The following is a 23,804-nucleotide window of genomic DNA, read 5'->3' as shown; positions in this document are numbered from 1 at the left end:
GGTCATTCTGGATTTAATGAATTCCTCTCTGACGGTTTATCACAATGTGATCTTGGATATGCGTCCATTGTAGGACTATATATCAAAGTGGTTCAAATCTAATAAAAAAAAAATTCTTTAATTTATATGTTTGTGTCTCTGATAAAATCAGATCTGTCATATTTGGAGAAAGAAAAAAAATTGGATTTGTGCCACTTCAAGCATGTAATACACACAGAGCCCAAACATGAAGCTCATGTGTTACCAAACGCGCTCTCCCTGTTGATTAAACAGAGTGTACGTGAAACATGAATGTGTCACCCTGTGCTCTCATTTATGCATGCGTGTTGCTACTTTCCATCGGCAATGGGTCATAAAGGAGTGAGAGAGGTGATATTAGCCAAACAAAGACCCCCCCCCCTCCGCTAAACCGTTCTGCACTGAATTAACACAGTAAGTCGTTTTATATGGAGGGCAAAGAAAGGGGTCTTGTCCCCCCCCCCCCCACACACACACACACACACACACACACACACACACACACACTCTCACTCACTTTATATTGGTAAAGGTGTGTTTTAAATTAGCCATGCTTCTCAAGCTGAGCAGAATGGCTTAGTGAGCAATGAGACATAGCAGAGGAGGAGCACCCCTTTTCCCTTCCCTCATGCATATGGATGCCACTAAGTGAGGAGTGACAACGCATTAAGAAATAATAGCTGCAAACAGATCATGTTTAAGCTTTTTGTGTGTTTTTTTTTTTTCTTTTCTTTTTTTTTTTTTTCTTCCCTTATTGCACATGTGTCCGTGTGGGTGAAGGGCTGTTTCTCCAGCTCAATAAATCTCAATCTAAGGATGAGGCCAGGCTGCTCCAGCAAAGTGGTCGATAATGGCTCTGTGGTGTTTGCAGTGCACCCCCCACCCTTCTCGTCAGACCGCCTAGAGAGGCAGAGGTGGAACCTGTAGCCTGGGGGTGGCTTTGGGAAGTCTGCAAAAGCCTTGGAACAGCTCACATCCCCTCACTGCAGCCCCTCCCCCCCTGCAGCCCCCTGCCTCCCTTTCCCTGCTCGCTCCTGCTCTGTAAAAGCACAAAATGGCTGGAACGCTGCTAAACAGATTGGAGTCTTATAGAGCTCGAAGAGCCCGGTGCAAATTAGAACCTCAGCTCCACGTTAAATGAGCTACCATCTTTATAGCAGCAGATTAAGAGAGAATGCATTTGATGAGGACTCTTTGGATTGACATTGTTTTATTCTTTTTATATTTCAAAATTGAGCACATAGAGCACCAAGAAAATTCATGTTGTTGTAATTCGTTGATTGACATTGTCATAACATTGTTTTTGGTGTTTAGTTGCATCACTTAAACCCAGCAGCTGCCTTTACCGTGTATAATAATTTCTTAATGAACAAACCTATTAAATGATCACAAATATTTTCCTTTTTTCCATGCATTTCTGGCTTTGTAGAAAGCTGGATACTAGATTCATCTCACTGAGCCATTGCCTAGCCTCAGTTCTTATTTTTAATCTACTTCCTCTGTACATTAGTTTGTGTTTTTGCGCATTTCTGTCAGCATGTGCCTGCTAGCTTTTCAGTAGGTAGAGAATCCATCCCCTCTAAATGAATCTACTGGCTGGGTTAAGGGTCCGTAAGCTGCAATTCTCTGAGGTAAATCCCCCTTGACGTGGCCCGGGACTTTCTAAGACATGTCATCTCATCTTTAGATTTGTCTCTTTTGTTCTCTAGTTCTCCCGCCTCTCTCTCCCCTCCCCCCTTATCTCCCAATTCCTGTGTGACGAAGGCTGTGTGGGCCCCTGCAGGTCAGCTGAAGCGGCACTGAAGATTTTCATTTATGTTCTCTTGTAAATGAGAGGTTCAGTCCAGTTGCAGCAGGAGCGGAGAAGCCGCAGCTTAGATGTCAGTCATATCTCCCACCCCGCTGACAACCATTAAACCCCCAGAATGTAGCGTTCAGCCTAGGAATGATAACGGGCCCACCCTGCCACATATGCCACCCTCTCCGGTCTGTGTGCATTCTTTGAAGCTAAATCTGGACGATTATATCTTTATACCATAATTGGTGTCACATAATATTGCATTTAAACTTCACTGTCATTTGCTTGGTGCTTCAGATTGTTTCATCTGTTCAAAATACATGCACAAGTAGATCAGTTGTAAGTTTCCTTTGTGGAAATAGCTTTGTCTGGTTACAGTATTGTAAAAGGTTGTCTTTGGTGTAATTGTGCTGAAGCAGAACAGGGTGTATTGCTCTTATTAATACAATTATGTAATTGGTATCCGATACCCTGATACTGATAAGTATTGTGAAATAGTAGGGTTGGACGTATCATGTAGCATTGCGATACTTCAGTGCATATTCATGATTCATGACATGATGCAATATACATTTTTTTTGATAAGTTGAAAGAGACAAAAGGAACCAGTACAGCTACATTAAAAATACTAACGAAAGCTATGAATACAATGAATTTTATTCAACCTTTCCCATAATAAACTACACTAAATCCAATTAAAGAGGCCTAATTATGCTGTCTTTTTAATGAAACAGGAATTAGTCATTATTCTGTAGATAATGACAGTATTCACAATACACTCAGAAAAGCACACTGTTGTAATTTAACAAGATAGCATTAAATATCATTTTACCGACCTCTATATAGATGTTTATCTGTACCGAACAACATTTGCAAACCCCTTTAGAAATGTCATACTGTGTGCCAGGCCTGCTAAGTATATTCATTCTGTCTGCTGCATTGAACAGATAAATGCACCAAGATCAATAACAGCGCAGACAAAAACAAATAAATTAATGATGTGCACAGCGTAGAAAGTGGTGAAATGGAACTGCTGTATTTTCGATAGCGATAGCTTTTAGCCTCCCCAGCCCATACTATGCTGCCTATGCTGCTTCACCTCTGGAATACTGAAGTGTTTGGGTAAACACCACCTCCATGCAGGCTTAGTGCTTCAGAGAGGTCTCCTGGTAGCTGTACTCGAACGAGTTGTTTTGGAGCTCTCGTTCACAGCTGTGTGTATGTGTGTGTGTGTGTGTGTGTGTGTGTGTGTGTGTGTGTGCCAGAAAGTGTATCTGCTACGCTCCAGGGGCTGTGCAGTCAGATGTGGCCGTGGCTGCTGGGTAAAGGTTGATCTCAATCCCGCCATACACACTCTGCCTGACCCCCTTTGCAAGCATAAGTTATAGATTGAAGGAGCTGTGTTCACAAGATAGTGGAGACACTCTCACCTTGATACTCGGTAATATATCACTCTTCTCATTATGCTTGCTTTATGAATCAAGAGTTGTGCATGCAGTATTTCCTGATTCAATAAAGATATGATCGCAGTGGGGCGGCGAACTGTGCTGCGACTCAGATGCAGAACAGTCCCCCCTCTTCATGTTTCATTAACTTGACATTGTTATCCATTAGGATTAGCGAGCCACTGTTACTACTTGTCACAGTTTGGGGATGGTGTGGTACTCAGTCAGGCTGTTACTGTAATGTAAATCTCAGCTGGAATTGACTTAATCATTCCTTATTTGGCTTTGGAAAGTGCTTCCTTAGCTTTATTGGAGAGGAATTTGTTTTACCTGGGGCGGTACTGTAGTTTAAGTAATTCTGTAGCGAACAAGCTTCTGCTTCTATAACTCAGTGAACTGATCAGGAATGCCCTGTTTAAACTGACCTGGAGAAGTGAAACCTGATACTACATAGCATAGGTGTGCTATTGTTATTGAGAATCTTTACCATATGAGTCAGTCACACTATACTTCTTACTAAAACTAGCTAAACCCACATCCAGTAGAACGTTCGTCATGATTACTTGAAACCGTTAAAAAAAAAAAATTGTGCTTTATTTATTTTTTTAAATAGCATATTTTGGAACTGATGAAATGCTATAAACTGTTATTTGTTTAGTTAAATGTGGATTTTTTAAATTAATACATTTTTTTTAACAAAACTTTTTTTTTTTTTTTGCTTAACCATCTAAACAAATACATTACTCAAAACTGTAACCTTTCAGGGCCCAGTTATTATGGTCCTAACACAACGCTGCAGCATAACAATTTAGTGTTAATATTACTCATTATTGGGCTTTATTGCCTCTCCTCTTGGGAAGATTTTTATTGCTTTAGTCAGCTAGTTTGAACGAGAGAGAGAGGAGGGGGAAAGAAGTCTTGCTGTGTCGTTGGCAGTGTTGCACCCGTTCGCCCCTTATTCAGGGAGGTCTGGGTCCAATGACATGTTAGTCGACAAACACTGGAACAAGCAACCCCTTCCCCCCTCACCCCCTCTGAGATTAGACTACTGCACCTCCCTCCCCCCCTTGCTAACACAATCCCCACACACCCTCTGCTTCAAGTGCCGCCGAAGGGGAACTAGTTAAAACATGTCTAGGTAACATAAATAGTGGAGTGTGGTGCCAGTCTATAATAGATTTGCAGTGTGTGAAATAGCAGGGTAAATGTAATGAGAGTGTTTTGAATGGAGCTGTGGAGGAGCCATAGCCTGGCTGGCACCTCATGGTCTCAGAGAGAGACATAGAGAGAGAATGCAGTGCCTCTTTTTCTTGGACTACAGGCTGCTTTATGTCCTCAGCACATTTGAACTATCAAAGCTGTCTTGTCCTCAAGTCATAGACTGGCTCTTCTGTGTAAATAAGATGTTTATCTGCTCTGGAACACTCCCTCTTTCAAAAGTGCTCTTTTTTCCTCTTTTTTTTTTTCCCTCCCCTAAAATTTTTTATGACTGAGATGTTGCTCAATTCTTAGTTTAGATTCTTTTTATGCGTTTACAAGGAAGAAAAAAAGGGAGTCAACAATCATCTTATCCTCTACACTTTTACGAATGTTTGGCAGATTGACCACAAAGGAAGGAAGTGTGTGTGTATATGTGGGTGAGGGGGTGTGTGTGTGCGTGCGTGCACGCAAGAGAGCACTGTTGCTGTCTGTTTTTGGTGCCGTGGCGCGTGAATGTTTTTGTTAAGGAGATGAGGGTTCATGACCTCGCCATACCACCAGTCACATTCGATTTAAGCACACAGGCGCTGTGTGTTCTGCCTAGGCAGAGAGCAGCCGGCCTTGCTGTCCGACGATCAAGCTTATGTAATTTGGCAGCGTTGGAAAATTAGAGGGGTCGAGGGTGTAATACTGGTCAACTGTTAAGCAGTTAAGGGACCCAGTGTACCAAGGTTGCATTGTCCTCTCTCTCTCTCTCTCTCTCTCTCTCTCTCTCTCTCTCTCTCTCTCTCTCTCTCTCTCTCTCTCTCTCTCTCTCTCTCTCTCTCTCTCTCTCTCTCTCTCTCTCTCTCTCTCTCTCTCTCTCTCTCTCTCTCTCTCTCTCTCTCTCTCTCTCTCTCTCTCTCTCTCTCTCTCTCTCTCTCTGTGTGTGTGTGTGTCTTTCTTGCTCACACTCTCTCTATCTGTCTGTCCCGGGGCTGTGTCTGCATTATTACACAAGCGCCCCCCCGTTGGTGCATAATTGCATTGGAACAATACTGGCCTTCTCTCTTGGACTCCCTTGATGTTTGTTCTGGAGAGGGCAGCCTTGTCCTGCTCCCGAAAGCCCTTTAATCCTATTACTCACATTCCACTTCAAATTTACAAAGTGAAACATAATTTAAGGAGTTTTTAAGTTTTTGGAAAAATAAAGTAATGGAGACTATGGGCTGTCAGGTTGCTCTCACAGCTGACAGTATATTTGCCCCAATTTTTTTTCTCATGGTCTTTTTAATATTAGGTTTTCTTGTAAATCTGGTGTTTGTTTGCTTTGAGTGCCTCGGTTTAATGTTTAGACTCATTTCTTAATTCAAGACGGTCATATCTCTCATTCTTGTCTTGTGCAGGCTAGAGGAGAGTGGGCTTTTCCTTGGTTCCCCTCTGTGTTTCTTCCTCTTGATCCTAGGGAGTTTTTTTTCTGCCACTTTTTTTGTATTTAGGGCTCTGGACCAGAATTCTGTGAAGCTGATATGTGACCAATCCATTGTTGGAAGTTCAATGCCCAGGGCTAGACCAACTAATTGCCTTTTTACGTTGCCTTTCACATTTTGGTCACTGAAAATGCTGAGCTTGAGGCCCAAGTGGCCACTTCCTTTAGAAATTTTTATTTGTAATTTTCTTCCCTTCCCTTTCATCAAATCAGATTTTGTCAGAATTCGTTAACTGTAGCAACCATGATAGCTAATGTGATGGTGTGGTGACTGCGATGGTTCCTCCATGCCAAGCTGGTCTGCCTGGTGTCCTAGATGCTGTTTGATTGGCTGAAGTTTATTCTATGAAATAAGGCCTTAAATAAAATAGTGTTGCACCAAAAGCTCATTACTGCAGGCCCTAAAGATGTAACCTAGATCAGATGGCATCAGAGTGGACCACCATCATCATACTTGGGCATGCAAAGAAATTTGAATTGAATTTTCTAGATGATATAGCTAACATCCTGTTCTCTGTGTCTTTTCCTCTCTCTCCTCCTCTCTTTCTCTTTCCTACAGATTGTGTGTACATAGAGAGCCGGCGGCCCAACACGCCCTACTTCATCTGTAGCATTCAGGACTTTAAACTGGTGAGTGGAGGTGTTCTTTCTTTCAGCTGGCCAGAGCAACGCACCTTCCCTTTCTTTCTTTCTTTCTTTCTTTACACTCATATCTCTCTCTCTCTCTCTCTCTCTCTCTCTCTCTCTCTCTCTCTCTCTCTCTCTCTCTCTCTCTCTCTCTCTCTCTCTCTCTCTCTCTCTGCCATTGTTTTTACTCAAGTCGTATGAAAGCTACATCAAATGCCTTTTGATGTGGATTGTGAAATGATTGCTTGCATCCGTATGTGTTGTAAGAGATGGCAAGTTGCTCTCTACAGTACTCAAGAGAAGCAATCAGTTTCAGTGCCTCAGATTGGATTCAGAAACCTGATATGTATTTTCATGCCTGCTTTGAATTTTATCCTTGTAATAGGACCAGAGGATGGCTGATTTTTAACAACCAATTTCATTGTTTTAATGTTATCCTTTATTTGTAATTTATTTCAGATGAAGTGCGTCATTATGTGGTTAGGGTGTTGGCTCTGTATTTTAGTACTCAATAGTTTTTTTTTTTTTTTTTTTTTTTTTTTTTCTTTCTTTTTTTTCTCGTGTTGTTGAAAGAAATTTAGTGCAGTATGACCAGTAAACCAGATTTGTAAGTATAATTAGTCAGGGAGGGGGAAAAATGCACTTTTGGGATTTATGTCTAATTTCAGTCACTTAGTTACGTGTGTGTGTGTGTGTGTGTGTTTTATTTATTTATTTATTTATTTTATATAAACGACTATCTGACAGTCTGTCTATGTACACATTTAGATATCTGTAGCAATTATAAATGGCAAAGCCTCCTTCAACTTCCAGAGAATGTTTACACTGCAGCTCCAGTGTAGGTTTCCCCAGCCTTAATTGATCAATTAAAGGAAAAAAAAAACTGCATGCAGAAGCAAATCTTGTGCTGCACTCATTTCAGGTTGTAACCCATTCTCCTCAAATGGGGTTTGCTGACACGTTTTATGTAGATTGTTAATCAGCTGCTTTAAAAGCCTGAATCTTCAAAGGGCATGTTGAGTGGAAAGCAAAACCTCCTCAGATTCAATCTGGTTTATTAGGGCAATGAAATTCATGATTTATTTTTCCCTGCTACCACAGTCAGGTTCCCTGTTTTTTTTTTTTGTTTTTTTTTTTAAAGCCCTCCCTCTTGGCTCTTGGCTCAAAGCTGCATAAAACTTGGCGCTAGATTTGATTAGCACTTTTCTGAGATAACGCAGTGTCACAGGCAAATAAGCACATTAGGGCTGTTCTGATGGTTCGGTGTGCGCAGCAGGACTCCTTTTTGCCTTAGGGTCCTGGCTGGCCTGCTGGTCCTGTACAGTGGCAAAGTGGGGCCCCGAGAGACGTTGTTAATGGCACACAACAACTAAGGTGATGATGGAGAGCAGGGTGGAAGAGCGTGAAGGAGCTGTAGTGGGGGCTGAGAGGCAGGCAGATGAAGAAGGGAGAGACGGGGAGAGAGAGAGTGTGAGGGACTGGGCATCAACCTCTAATCGGATTGGCAGGAAGAGTTGCTGAGGCCGGCAGGAATCTGCTCTTGCCAGTAATAATGTATCGTGTGTTTTGTGGTAATCGTCACCTTGATTAAGTACAGATCAAGAGGTCTTTGTCCAACGGTGGTGAATGTCAGGACAGAAAACAGGAGATCTATGAAAGCCACTCTTTTTCTCTCTTTCTGTCTCTCTCGCTCTTTTTTCCCCCCACCACCACCAACTCTCCTCCTTCATATATCGGCATGTAATTAATGGAGGCCCATCTGCATTGTTGTCTGAGAAGCGAATTGGAGCTGTGCCTGCACTGTGCAGTCTGGCCCATTAAATGCACTGCCAGCACTTTCCCAGCTTTATGGAAATCTTTATGAACGTCAGACTCTTCTCTGTAGGTGATGTGCGCTGCCATTAGGCCGGTAGTGTCCCATCTTATATGCAAATGGATAGCAGGTTCTCATCCTAACCTAGCAGGATAGTAACTGATCAGTTGAAGACTTGGATAGGTCAATGCTCCACCTAGATATGTGCTCTTTCATAGCAGCTGATGCTAAATTAGACACACATTACAGAATGTTGAGAAAATGAAACAAAGAATTCAGGTTAGAGTTTAGCTTCTCTATATAATGTAACGTGTAGTTTGAAATGCTGTGCTACCGAGTTGGAGCTAGTTGAAATCAGGGTAGGGTATAAACAACATATTTGCCACCATGTTAGCTTTAGCTAATCACATCTGAAAAGTACATTTGACAGATCAATTTTGATGAAAATCCAAGCGAATTTTATATTACCAACACTCTGGATTTCCATAGTTGGAGGAGAACTTGAGTTGTGTGCCGCAGATTCTCATTAAGTTGAAGGGAGTTTTTGTCAGTGGTAAATAAAGCTTGTCAAGTCTCTCAAGAGCTACTATGAGTGATGCCTATGTGGGTGGAGCATGGACTAAACAACATATAAACTGTGCTCTTTCTTTGTTTGAATGAATACCTTCAGCCACACAATCTCTCTGCAGATTAGATCCGATTGTACACCAGTGTGTTAGGTCAAGCTAGCCACGTTTACATGCAACCAAACAATCCGTTTATAATCTGACTAATAGCTCAAACAAATATAGAATACGTCCACGTAAACACCTCAATCGGAATAGTCTAGTCCAATTGAGGCCATTCGGAATACAATTTCTAACCGATTGAACGGGTTAACCTCTAAATAACGCCTGAATCCGATTACACTCCAATCGGAACGTGTAAGTACGTTCTGCGCATGCGTGTTGCATCATAGCAAAAGGTTTATAACGTTCAACATGGCAGAGCAGAAACTGGTCTGCTGAGGAGACTAAGTTTATGCTCTGAGCTTTAAAAGATGGCGGTGAGACAAACGTCCAGCTTATGTGTCTCAGAGCACAACGTCGTCTTCTCTCCGCTTCCTTTATAAGTGCATGTGAAGTAAGTTTTTCTGAGTCTGATATCAGTTTAAAGCAGTTAAAAACATAAGCGCATCAACTGGAAACTCATCTCACTCTGACTTGGACCTCATGTGATGTTCGCTGTCATGGTGGCATTTACTGTAAGCGCTTCTCCACGCATGCGCATCATGTTGCATCGGATTACTTGTAGTGAGCATGTAAACAAAGATTTTCCATCAGATTGTTGAGTAGAGTGCATATAAACACCTCAGTCTGAATCTGTAATCCGATTGTATTCAATCGGATTGGCAAAAATCTTTGCATGTAAACAAAGCCGCTGAAACTTGTGTAGTGATGATGAAGCCACCGCTGCCATTGGTAGGGCTTCAGCAGCGTAGCCACTGATCTTTGACCCCAAGCTGTCTCACTGTCCCCTTAATTAGGATGTGAGCCTCTGTCCACAGAAAAAGCCAGAGAGTCGATACTTTACTTTTCTGTTTTGCTCACTCTCTCCCTCTCAGTGTGCTTTTAGCTCTTAATTGATTCACGTCCAGGAGCAACTGAGCTCTTTTCAAGCAGGAGAAGGTTGTAATGGAGAATGAGGACGTCGGCATGTTCCAATGCTGCAGATTTACACAGCATTCTTTCCACTCTACTATTAACATGGATTCATTATATGGGTAACGATTACAGCTCCCCAGGGCCTGCTTTCTTCTCCCATATTAGCCACCCATCACACTCTGTATCAGCAGTAATATTTATGTCTTTTTAAATGCAGAAGCTTCAGTTTTATGTTAGTTATAGAGCATCATCTTTAATGGTCAGGCTTGGTGGCTTGCAGTGAGGAAAGAGCACTGCTTTGCTTGTGTCTGAACAGCAGTCAACATCAATATGGCTTTCTCGGCCAGCCAGTAGATCCTAATGTGACCTAACAGTGTTTATCTAATGACCTGGGAGTCCAATTAGCGGTGTGGAAAAAAGCTAGATGCTGCCATCAATCTCCTGATATAGAGGGACGAGACCCATCTCGTGCTTTGTGTGGGGGGCATTACCGGTAGGGGTCTTACAGTGTACATTATTAATATTCATTTGTTTTATGACTGTTTGTGCTGAGATTCGAATGCAATTCAAATTTATGCTGTAAAAAGATTTGATCAGACATACTGATGTAAATTGGAATGATTTCCACTGTTGCAAGAAAATTTAAAGTAAAAAGGCAACTATGAAAGCTGAAAACCCCTGAGCATGCCACCCAAAACATTTCAAATAATCGTTTGAGAACATTGTATGTGTTTTATTTTCAACTATGATATTGTTTTGGAAATGAGTAGAATGAATGCTAAATAGTTTTTTCATCATGACAGGAAAACTCTACTTATTAAAACTAATACTCATTTTGTCATGAATTTTGAGTGTTGTCACACCTGAGATTATATCAATGGAAAATGCTGGATTGGATATCGGAGTGCAAAAAAGAAAAAGAAGAGTGAAGCAGATCTTATCCTAAAATAAGTTTAGCCCAGTGTACAATACTGGACAAACGTCAGAGACCACCCTTCATTTATGTCATTTCCAGTGAAAATGACCATTTAGTACAAGTTATTCATTTTTCTGGTGAAGGACTTAAAAAAAAAAAAGAAGTATTTTTCAGTATTTAGTGTGTCCACTCTCTTTATTTATTACAGGTTTCATTCTTACTGGAAGACCTTCCTCAGTTTTTCAAAGATTTTGGTAGACACCTCCAGACATCAGGCTTCGAAGTTGAACTTCGAACTTTTCTACTTCTCACAATCCAACAAATTCTAGTTCTTGTTCTGTACCTCAAAAGTCCGGTTTTGCTGATCTAGTGCACATTTGTATTTTTTTTTTTTTTTTTTTTTTAGCTCATTTTGAAGCTTGATTGTAAAGGTAAAATATTGTGTAGGTATTAGCTGAAACTCAAGGTTTCAATATCGATCAGGAAAAAAAACACTGTTGTGCCATCTCTAGTTACACATAGTTACTAGCATCAATAGCTTGCGCCTATGTTAATCACTCACACTCCTTCCTGTCCTTCACTTAGTCTGAGGCTGGACATTAATTGGCACGCTTTTCACTCAGCAGCTTCTTGCCTTTGCAATTGTATTCATATTACGTATGAGCCACCGTGCAGTCTGATTATGCTGCGAGATACATAGACAAAGACAGGTTTCTCCTCCCCCTGTATGCAACACACACTGTGTGTGCGCGTGTCTACGTGTGTGTGTGCTCGTGTGTGCGTGTGCCACAGCGATTAAGGCACAGATGACAGAGCTGCACTCAGCTTTTGTAAACAGCTCTGTGGTACAGACAGAATAAAGGAGATTACAGAGGGAAAAATGGGGTGGAAAAAATTTGAGGTGCTGTTATGTGCCCCTTTCTAGTGTGAGCTCACACACACGCGCACTGGTGCTCTCGGTGTAAGTAGATAACCTGAGGAGGGGCCAGTTTAGCTGTGAATCACTCGGCCCCTGCCCCTGCTGTGTTTGCACACTGTGGCAGGGTTATGTTAAATCTGGGTAATGTTAACAGATCTTTCCTTCAATCTCTCTCACTCACTCTCCCCTACAATCTGTCTTTCTCTATCACCTTCACTCACCTCAGTGTCTCTTGCCTTCTTTTTCCCTTTCCTCTGCTACTCTCTCCCTCTTTTTTTCTTTTACGCTCCCTGTGCTTCCTATTTTTTTTTTTACTTTTCTTTCCCTGTGTACCTCACTGTTTTCCTAATCTTTGTCTTTCCCCTCTCTCTCTCTCTCTCTCTCTCTCATTCATATATATATATATATATAGATAGATAGATAGATAGATAGATAGATAGATAGATAGAGAGAGAGAGAGAGAGAGAGAGAGAGAGAGAGAGAGAGAGAGAGAGAGAGAGAGAGATAGAGAGAGAGAGAGAGAGAGAGAGAGAGAGATAGAGAGAGAGAGAGAGATAGAGAGAGAGAGAGAGAGAGAGAGAGAGAGAGAGAGAGAGAGAGAGAGTGATCTGTTAGGGGACTGATACCCTCAGTCTCCTGTTTGGTGAACCCCTCTGCTGCTGATGTACTGATTCTGAGGGCAGTGACGCTCTGTATTTACTCCTTTGCCCTCAGCTCATTAGTGCAGAGTCTTAGTGACATGCAGTATTAATGTGATGAGATTTGGTGCACTGTTTTAGCTGTTCACTCTTTGTGTGGCTCTGTGGTTACACAGCTGTTAGGTTCTACATGCTGTGCAGTGTTATCTCCAACTTTAGAGTCTCTGTGTGACACTCTGACACTCGATAGGCTTCGAGCAGAACCTTCAGCTTCACCCTCATCACCGTCAGACCAGAGAGAAAGAGAGAGAGAGGCAGGCCGATCACTCAGCAGGGTTCAGGCACAAAGGCACTACAGCACCCAATCAATCATCAGCAGCACCTTCACACAGACACCTTCTCATCTCCATCTACTGTATCCATCTCTTCTCTTTTCTCTCGCCCCTTTTTTCTTTCCTTGTCCTCTGTTTTCTCTCTCATCCCGCTCTTCTCGCTCTTTTTTCTTTCTCCTCTCATCCCTAATTTGAACCGTCTCTCACACATCTGTCTTTCTCCATTTCCTCTCTTTACTGTCTTACGTTTTCCCTTTCTTTTTTCTCCTGCCTTTGTTCTCCTTTCTTTCTTTCTTTCTTTTTCTTCATTTTCAATTTTACTCCTCTCATCTCCCTTTTTTAACTGTCTCTCTGCCCCTCCTTACCCTCTCTCTCCCTCTTTCCATTGTACTGTCCTTCTGTCTTCTACTGTGCTCCTTTATTCTCCACTTCTTTCTTTCTTTTTCTTTTTTCTGTCTTTATCCATATACAATTTTCCCCTCTCTTTCTCCTTACTCTCTGTCTTCTCTGTCTCCTTGCTCTCCATGCGTCTTTCTCTTCTCCCCGTCGTTCTTTTTTTCTCTTTCATTTTACCTTTTCTCTCTCGCTCACCCCCCAATCTCTATCTCTCTCACATTGCTCTAATTTGTGCTGTCTGTAAATGCCTGATGACTGACACTGTTGTTGTTGAGGTGCTTGTGCATATGTGTGTGCACCCCCTCCCCCAGCCCCGTGGCTAAACTAATTTGCTGATATTGGCCAGCTCAGCTGCTGCGTGGCATAGCCTCTAATGGAGTGATTGCTGCTTTTCCTCTGGGCAGGGGTTGCTGCCAGGGGGAAAAACACCCTGGTCTTCATGGTATTTCGGTGCTTATGGGCATTTAATTAGATGCGATGTACAATACAATTATCTGCAAGGATTCACGATTTTTACTGAAGCATGACGCTAGAGATGGGGGAGGGGTGTGTGATATTGTTGCAGATGAACTCTTAGTCAATCGTCTTTATTTAAATGTGTCTTAGTCTCACTCACTGTTTACGTAACTGCAGCATTATGAGTGTTTTCTGCTGCTAAAGGTTAGTGGGGTTCGTCTTGTCTTCCCTCTCTGTGTTTGGTAATGGAGCTAAGCCGAATGCAGTCAGCTTAATGATTCACTGGAAACAATAGCTCAGCGCAGTGGATGGCAAGGACACAAGAATCTGAGCTGGCCTCATACTGACCCTAGCTCCAGCCAAACGGTAATTAACACAGCATATTGATTATTGTTAGTGAGGATATCGTAGATGATTTAAAAAAACATTCCAGGAGCTTTTCTAGAGGCACTGAAGTACTGAGACCCTGCATGCATGAGATGCAAATGTACTCCAATGCAATTCTCTCCTGATGGTTTTGGTGCTTATCTCAGAGCTCTGAAAAAAAGCTAATGATCCAAAGCCTTAATTAAAAAGCTTTCATAAAGATGCAAATATATGTGCATAAATGCGCCAATGAAACAAAAGTGAAACGTAGGTTTATGTTGAATGGTGTGCCTGTCACTCCCCAAAACACACACATGCACATTGTAATCACGCTTCACTCCAGCATGCTTTGCCTGTTGTTGTTGATGGGCACAGAGCCTTGTGCATCAGTGTTGATAATTCCCTCCATACGATGTTAAAGCATGCACCTCCCCACTGTCAGCTTTTCCAGTTTACATAAACAGGAAAAAATTAATCAAAGGCTCCGTGATGTCGTCAGTCATGGCCGAGTGAAATAGCGAACATTAAAATGTTATTGAATAGCCAGTGTCTCTATTAAACCCAGTCTGTGGCTGTGATTCAATCCTCATTCACCCTGGCCTGACTGACATGTGGGCTGAGTGGTCATCAGTCCACTGGCCACTGACTTGCTCACGCTTTCTTTCTGTCATTCATTCTTTCTTTCTTTTTCTTTTTTTTTTTTCCTGTCTGTCTCATCTTTCTTTTCCTTTCTCTCCATCCTCATTCTGTCTGTTTTTTCCTGTATGTGTCCAACTCCTCCAAATAAAACCTCACATTTTGAAAAAAAGGCAACTTTACAGTTACAGTAAATCCAATTTGACTGAATAAGCAGTTGGAAAGTGTTAAAGTACTTGCAGTATCTTTGATATACGCAGTAAAGCATATTGCGACATTGTGATGTAATCTATTTTGGTAATAAGTGTACATACACACACGCAAACACACACATACACACAGAAAATGTAGATGATATCTTGTGAGTGAGTCTGAGGAACAGTTTGATTCCAGATGTCTCTTTAATGCCCCCAGCCCTCACATGATTTTCTTAAATTCTGTTCCAAATGAATCAAACCAGGTTGATTACTACAAATAACACCAGACTGCCATGAGGAGGGATTTGGAAATACTTAAACAGATGTAACATCACTTTTTATTTCAATGAATACATCTTTCTCTCTCTTCCCTCCCTTTTTCCTTCCCTCTCTTTGCGTTCCAGCGTTTTGAAATGCAATTATGGATCAATGAGCAGCACAATCAGACGCACTTCTTGTTAATATTTATTGAGCACAGTGTGAGCTTCTGCCACCTTTACAACAGGGCCCAGCTTACAGTCATTAAGGACTGTGTGGACAGGGGAGGTGTCATATATTCTCTCACTCTCCCTCCCTCCCTCCCCCTTATCCCACTCCCCATATTCCTCTGACCACTCAGCCTGTGGAAATGAGCCTGCAGATTTGCATGTATAAATATGTAAAGATGCATTGCTCACCAGCGGTTCCTAGGTGTGCTGTGCAGTTATTGTGTGCCTCTTTGGTCGTGCTGAAAGACTGCCTGCAGTGGCAAACTAGCTGGAATGCTTGTGTTAGACCTGTGTGGGTGTGTGTGTGAGTGTGAGGGAGCCAGAGATTGAAGTACACCTACTTGACCTCTGTCTGCAATGTAGCCTGTTTGAAAACACAGCAGGAATACTAACTTTCCATAGAATAAACTTGGTGCTTACCCCTGAGAAGAAGGAGACTGTGGTACTCAAGCAGTCTGAAATGACATGCAATGCTAAATTAAACAACTGAAGTACAAAAGCTCAGCCTTCTAAACTGCCATCATGAGCATTCTGTGGGTTATTTCCTAAATGATAATGTAGGTAGCCAGTATTGACTCCTTAGAAGACATTGTTTCGCTATGAATTAGGTATTCATTGAATTAGCTTCTTAAGAAGGCTCTTTCTGGTTATTTATTGCTACAGTTTATTTGTTAAAATCTGACTCCAAAGCCCTGTAAGCGCTGGTTTCAGTGTTGAGAGTAAATCTGCTGTGAAATGCGGACTTAATGACCGCTTTTATTAATGTACACTTGAAATTCCACTGAAGGAAGCATTAATGCCGCTGGTGGTAATGACATTAGGTGCTTAGCAGCGTGCAGTCCGCCCAGCTCCTGCAGCAGCTGCTTTGGAGCGGGCATTTTTCCAAAGCCGAGAGGAGAGCGGGGTTTGTATCAGTTTGCCTCTTGGTGCATTTTTAAAGACATACATTTCCCCCAGAGTGCTAGGCTGCATCTCCGAACTGGAGGCATTTAGATTTGATTGTACACATGGGTACGGCAATGAATAAGTAAAACAGGTCAAATCACAAGGCTGAAATAGCAGTGTAGTCTGATAAAAATCAGGTCTGTAATACAGCACAATCAACCATAAATCAAGAGTGCTCTCTTTTAGCTTTTCCTTGTTTGTTTGCCTGGGATTACGCCTCCTCCTCCTTTCTTTTCCTCCCACAGCTCTGTTGTAGTCAGTTGGATAAATGCTGTTACATGATGCCGCTGTATGGCTGAGGGACGGCACAGAACAAGGGGGATAGGGGGCCAGAAGTGGAGAAGAACAAGGAGCCAAATCAAAATGGAGGTGTGTGAGGTCAGCGGCAGGGTAGGGGAGTGCTGGCTGGTGATTACATTGCCAGATGGAACAGGGCTGGTGGCGCTGGGGGCTGTAAGGCTGGAGATAACATTTTCATAAGACTCCTGAAAGCACAATCAATAGTGGCTCCTTGACGGCGAGACTAAATTATTAAACAGAGCCGTTCTCACTGCGTTTTCATTATCCTGGCTTTACCTTCCCCAGCCCCTTTTGCTTGTGGCGACCCAGATATTTGTCAGGTGTGGGTTTTTTCTCTCCGTCCTCCCCATGCATTAACTACGAAGTCATTTGGTGCTGTTAATTTCAGCCCCTTGTCTTGGGCTATTGGATCGTGCGGCAGTGCCATGGTGGCAGTTTTTGGCACATCACAGGCAAATTGCCTCCTCTGATGTCTTCACTTGCATCTGAAGCGGAGAACAGTGAGCCGTGGCATTCAACTTGACTGTTTCATCTTTAAAAGGAAAGGCAGACTTCTCTATCTTTTTGTCTGCTTTGATGTGAGCAGGCATAAATACAGTCATGTAACAGATACAACCAGGAAGGTAATATTTGCTCTTTTATTACCAGACTGTAATAAAAAAAAGCCATCAGCCTGCCATCATCTCCAGTATTTTAATTACAACTGCTAAGTTACCTCATCACAATAAAATGGCGGCGGGCACTAACAAAGCCTCTAAATCAAATTGAAAGGGATGCCGATTTTGAAATTGCAGCTGGTAGCGTTTGTGTTCTGTTTGTGCTCTCAACTCGTTTGTTCTTGTTAACTAAAAATGTTCCCCTCTGCCATCACCCGCTCTTGTTTCCGAGTAATTCAGTACGCAGTCATTAGCAGGATTCCTCGTGTTATGTTGGCGCAGCCTGTACTATTTATTGAACCCGTCTGTTTTTTCTTCTTCTTCTTCTTTTCAAAACGCATCGGCTTGGCCCAGCTTGTGTGTAATTGGATCCTCCTCTCCTGACACTGACTAGCAGTTCTTACTCCCCTCCTGGAGTCATGACACCTTACACGGCTTCTTTTTCATCTGTCTCTTTTTCTCCCTTTTGCCAGAGAGTCTCGCTGCTGCTTCTCACTCGGCCAGTGTAATTTCCAGCTTGTCCAAAGTGTGACATGCCAATAAAAAAAAAAGAGAGAGCGAGAGAGAGAGGGAGTTGTGGAAGTGGAGATTTACAGTTGTATAGCGTTCACACACCTACATTGGGCGGCTTTCTCCATTAAAGAACACATGTTGCAAATTAACTCCCCTGGAACCCCCCAAAGCTGTGAGGGAGGCGGTCCGGTCACAAGAGAAGAGATGTAAAGCAGTTTAAAAATGTGAGGGTGAGTTCAACAGCTCTTTGTAGTGCTGGCCGATATACTGTTATCGGTATTGTTCAACAATGTGAAAACGGCACATATTTGATTAAAAGATTAAAGTACTTCTGAGGCTCCCTTTGATGTGGATTTTAACAGAACCCGCACAGAACTTAACCAGCCAAGCAGAACAAACTGTCAGGTTTGTAAGACGTGTTTTTGGATTGTGTGGATTCATTAACCTTATTAGTTTACACTTAAATATCGTCTGATGTCAGCTTACCAAGTAGGGGTGTCAATGATTGTTTGATTAAAGCTAGACTGCCAAGGTGTGCTGATTAGGAGTTCTGGTCGGGAAGCAGCAAACAATACACCATATAAGCTCAAACCACCATGTTTCTTTGACCAAAGAACTTGTGCTTCAAAAGTCCACTTCTAGCTTAGCCATTACTGACAAACTGTGCTAATAGTTTAAAAAAAAAAAAAGTTTGAATTTGAAAAGGAAAGCCTGCCAGAAAAATTGACGCTAGAAATGGTGTTTAGGGTCGTAACATTTTATGTTCATTTTAAATTTCGGCTGGTTTAAGATGTCTTAGTTTTTGGTTATATAATCATAAACATGTATTTTCAACACTGCTGTTTAAATTTGGGTCCAACCGATCATCAGTCCGACCAATAATCAAAGCTAATCAAAGTCAGTTTTTTTGCTAATTATTAGGATTGGAGTTTGAGCTTGCTTCCTTGCTGATAAAAGCACTTTTTGTTTTGTATGTGATGCAATCATGATCAAAAAGAACACACTTCTGCAGTCTGACCCAGTGTATGTGTTAATTCAGTCTTGGTTTGTTTACATTATGCCCATTGTAATGTCTGTTCCACCTATCAGTACTGCATTCTGTGGTCCAAAGAGGAAAACCTTTTCAATGTCTCATTGCAGTAATACAGAATTTAGTTATTGTATGTCCTTGTAAGTGTGCTTGCTAGAATTTTACAGATGCTTTTAATGTGGCTTAGATTTGAGAACTGTAACTACCTGTTTTATAATTGACAGGTTTAAGGGCCATGTCCTGGATTCTAGGCTTGCCGCTTAACGATTCATAGCTGAATAATGTCAGTTGGTTATCTGTAAAAAGAAATACTGAGAAATAAGGAAAATATTGTCATTTTCAGTTTTATTGCCACTGCCTAACACCAGCTCTGTGTTGCTCTTCACTCACACTTTTTTTTTTTTAACTCATTCCCCTCCTTTCTCCCTGTAGGCTATATTTCCTTTTGATAACAGAGATGGTAGCTTATGATTTATTAGCAGCCGTTGGGCGCGTTGGAACAAATGGCTGCGCTTGCACTCCACCTGACATTTTGTTTTATGGTTGGTTGATTTAAGCATCTTTTTTATGCTGTTGTTTTACCTATAGGTCTGTAGTCGCAGATTTCAGGCGTATTCCGGCGTGGCGTGGTGCTGGGTGTGCTGGGAGGTAGCGGGTAGGGTCTATACGTGAGCGTGGCTGCTGCTGACTGGAGCGTGCTCTGTTTGGCTGCCCGTCAGTGCGGATGGATGGCAGTGCTGGGGGGAGCTGCAGTGGTGTCAGCCTCGAATCACAGTGGATTTAAAGAGGGCACAGTGCAGGGCTGCAGAGTTAAAGCAGTGAAGGCACCCCCACACAGTCAGCTCTCATTATGCAGCAGTACTAAAGTGGAAGAGTCTGCGCTTCTGACCCCAGTGTTCTCTTTACCCCAGTGATCATTCTGCTTTTACTGTCAACTCAAAGAAGATTTATTGGCCGGACCGTATTAACTTTGTGGTGCCAAAGCATTTAAGTCTGCTTATCATTTATCAGTTAGTAATATATGTCCACATATACACAAATTCATGAATTTCATTTTATACATTTATTTCTTATACTTGACAATTAAAAAAAAATTACTTTGTTCCTGCTCATTTCAACTCAAAGCTTTATCATGTTAGTGTTGCCAGAAGGTTTCAGTCTGTTTATCGTACATCAGACCCATCACACATTCACACCCGCACACTTCAGTAGATACATTCATTTTACATTTTATATACAAACAGTATAATTTTTGACTACATATTTATCTCTGTATTTGAGCTTTGTTGAAATGACACAGCAGTTTATGCTCAGTGTATCTCATGAAATGGCCACATTAAGCTGCTATTGCCTTTAAGTCTGTTTGTGATATATTGGCTTGTTAAGCAGTCAGTACATGCATGTTTGCACCCACACAAAGTAGTTAAATATTGTTTGTATATGTTAAAAGGTATGCATATATAGCTCAACTCAAAACTTTATTCATTTATGTTCGTGCTGAAGCTTTTAAATCTGTGTATTATACATTGGTCTATTATCAGTAAATGACCAGTCTTCGTTTAATTTCTAGACAAAACACCCATTAAGTACATGTCATTAATTTTTCAGCATTAGGAAAAAATATTGTTCAGTATTTACTTTGTCCATCCTTCGCCTTCTGCAGGGGTGCAATCTTTGGTCTTAGAAGTTGTAGAAATAATCCTAATTATAAATGTAGACTCATCACCTTACTCCACATCTTGGTTGTCTGCTTTAGGTGTTCTTGTGCAAATGTTCTAACGTTTGTAACTTTATACATTATATTAGAAACCAGGGCTATAACTGGCTATATTACTGATGTGCTTCCCTCAAACTGTGGCTTTGACAGACTTAATGTACCAGCCAAGGGAGCGTCATGCCCTTCTCTTAACTATATTTTCAGTTCTCTTTTTCCAAGGATCTGCAAATCAGCCAAAAAATGCTATCCTTATGCAAGAGGGAGGAGCCCATTTCTTCTCAAAGATCAGTGATCTGACCCTACTGATTTTTGACATGCTGCTGAATTGATCTATTCATTGACTGTTAACTCTCGTAAACTGTGCCATGTTGTGCTGCAGATGTACCCACCGCGATTGAAAGACGTGTCTGTCACATGAAGAGAGGCCATGGCAGTTTTGATTTCTTACGTCCTGCTTGAACGCGGCCTTTGTCGGCGCTGTATGGGAGCATTCAGCTGGGTTTTTGTGCCGCGAGCCCCATTCTGCACTGAGACACCCTTTGTAAGGCCAGGCGTCGAGAAAGCAGTCCCACAGTATTACTGAGCACGCTAATCTTAATTGATTTCTCTAAACCTACTTTTTAGAGCACCGTTAGCCGTGTTTTCATGCAAATCCAGTTGTTTGAGGAAATTAATTCACAAATCAATTACGGGCTAGTTCCAGCAGAAGGGAGTGGAGGCAGAGTATAGGGATTCTTATCAAGGACAATGTTTTATTTATTTTCGTCTTCTCTCTCTCTCTCTCTCTCTCTCTCTCTCTCTCTCTCTCTCTCTCTCTCACACTCTTTCTACTCGGCTCAGAATTCATAAACACAGTTAGCCTGTGGAGCCGTGGCTAGATTCATCAGCGCCCCATAAAGAACAATGTGCAGGGCGATGGAGTGCTCGAGTGCCAAGACGCTAACCTTGGGCTATTGAACATAACATCCCATTTATAGATTGCAGTAATGCCCCAGCCATTTGTGGGGGAATAACTCTTTATAGCTATAAGATAAAGTAATGAGAGGGTAGAACAGATCATTTTCTGCACTCACTATCATATAGTGTTTTTTTTTTTTTTCTGTCTTTCCTTCTTTCTTTCAATTTCTGCTTTTTCTCCTGTGTTGCTTTCTTTGAGAAGACTCGGGAGCTGCCCGGTGCCTTTGATAAATCAGTAGCTGTAGGCATGCTCGGAGTGTAGGTGATGCGCTCCATTTATAATCTCCTTCATGCAGTGGACACACATGTCCAGGACTGACGAAAGGAGACACTTCTGCCTTCCACTGCAGGTCAAATGGACTGATTTAATGTGCGGCTCTGCCTGGAAGGTGAAATGGAGTCTGTCTTGCAACGTGTGTGTGTGTGTGAGACTGTGTGTGTAGCTGAGACTGATTGAGACCCCAGTGTGTCTGTCAGCGTGACACGATTGCTCTCTGCCTTCTGCGGTGCCACTCAGAAATATTTGCACTACACACAGCCGTGGCACTTGTGACTGGTGTTGAATACAGAGTGGTAAGAGTAGCGTGGGTGAAGGAAAGCCTTCAAGGCCTCTTTGGCCTGCTCCGATGCCTTCCAGTTACGTGGCAGGTGGTTGCGTGTCAGGAAATGCCAGCCACAATATCAATTCTAGATGAAATTTGGATATGAGTAGGTTGAAGGGAACTGATCGAAAGCACAGGTGAATAAGGTGCGTTTGAAAGATGTACAAGATATTGGTGGCAAAATGTTATTTGCTGATTAATGTGGAATTATTATCGGTCTGATATTTGGATTACAGATGATCATTATAACTGATAACTAATGCATGTGTGGTGACAAGTACTGGACATTCCTCATCTTTTCAAACTCTGTCAAATTGATAGCAAAGTGGCAGCCACAAACAACTCGCATGTAGAAAATAGGGGGTTCAATTCTCCAGCCAGCCACTCCTATAGCAGTCCTTTGATGACTGTTATCACTGCATTGTAAGTTGCTCCAGAGAAAACTAACTGCTAAGTATGTGAATGTTTTTGTAAAATATTATACATTTTTCAGTCAATATCATATGTTGCAGTCTAACAGTGCCAGATGTAGCCTCTTAGCAAGAATACAAGTCTGGCTAGAGCTAAACAATAGATGAATATCAGTTTGTGATTTTTCTGATCAGTGCTGCAACTCAGCTTTTTCCCCTACCCTAAAATGTCTAAATTCCCATCTATATTTAATCAATAGTTTTTCATGTTTGTCCCCAAACATTGTTACAAGATCACGTCTAGCCCAGAGAGGCTAGCATAGAGGCTATGTATATTTGGTGATCCATCTGTAGGGTTTTAACCTGGTTTGTATACACAGCACTTTATATACAGAATACAGTGTGAACTTGTGTTTAAATAAGTAAAAACACCTTCTCATTACACTATTAGCCCAGAAATTCTGTGTGTGTGTGTGTGTGTGTGTGTGTGTGTGTGTGTGTGCGCGTGTGCGTGCATCCACGTGCTCTGAGAGATGCTGACTGAAGGAGACTCTCATTAATAGTGCATTGATGGGGATGAGTAGGCTGACTGCTGGAGATGGAGGCGCAGAGAGCGGGGCCTGACTGAGTGCCCTTCATCAGGTGACATCGCCATGGTGATTTATCCCTCCCTCTCTACGGAGATGAGCCCCAGCCTTACCATACTCAGACACACAGAGGGAGACAGCTGGGAAACCCACTGGAAGGAATTCTAATGAATTCAGACATGATTGATTTCTCTCAGAGCCTTAAGTGAGACAGGCAGAGTCTCCTTTATTTTTTTCCTTCGGTTATGAAGAGATGCAGTCATGCAGATAAGATAAATGTCGTGCTGTGTTATCTTTTGAGGGTGGGTGGGTGTGTGTGCGTGTGGGTGTGTGTGTGAATGGATGGATGTATGTGGTTTGATAACACAGCCAGGTATTAGCTTATAATATGACATCACTGATTTTGATATCCCATCCCTTTAAACACTTTCCTCTATATCTGACTTCATATTTCCTCTGCATTTCCAATATACAATTCCTATTTGATATAAACATTGTCAGTGATTCCAGTACCGATGTTAAAGAACGAATAATTCTGATCGAGATCGACTTATGCAATCTAAAATGATGAATAATTTTATTTAAACTTAAGTTTTGACCTAATTTAATTTCTTGATAATAATTGTAGCATTCTCAGTTGTCAGTTTTGAATGGTGAAGTATTGTAGTCACTTATCACATACTACATTTCATAAGGTCAAATAACCAGCAGAAAGTCTTGAATAGTTATTT

General features: G+C 41.8%; 1 protein-coding gene across 3 annotated transcripts in view; it reads left to right on the top strand.

Moving 5' to 3' along the window:
• The window catches only part of rerea (arginine-glutamic acid dipeptide (RE) repeats a), a 185,438-nt gene that overhangs the window by 89,789 nt on the left and 71,845 nt on the right, over window positions 1–23,804 (top strand). For all 3 annotated transcript variants that reach the window (XM_037541123.1, XM_017709345.2, XM_017709337.2), the window contains exon 3: window positions 6,489–6,559. In XM_037541123.1, the coding sequence (XP_037397020.1) occupies window positions 6,489–6,559 (71 nt within the window). The remainder of the gene's footprint in view (window positions 1–6,488; window positions 6,560–23,804) is intronic.

The sequence above is a fragment of the Pygocentrus nattereri genome, chromosome 9 (genome assembly GCF_015220715.1).
Source record: "Pygocentrus nattereri isolate fPygNat1 chromosome 9, fPygNat1.pri, whole genome shotgun sequence".
In the NCBI taxonomy this organism is placed as follows: Eukaryota; Metazoa; Chordata; class Actinopteri; order Characiformes; family Serrasalmidae; genus Pygocentrus; species Pygocentrus nattereri.
Note: the sequence above shows the minus strand (reverse complement) of the source record. Positions and strands in the feature narration are given on the sequence as shown.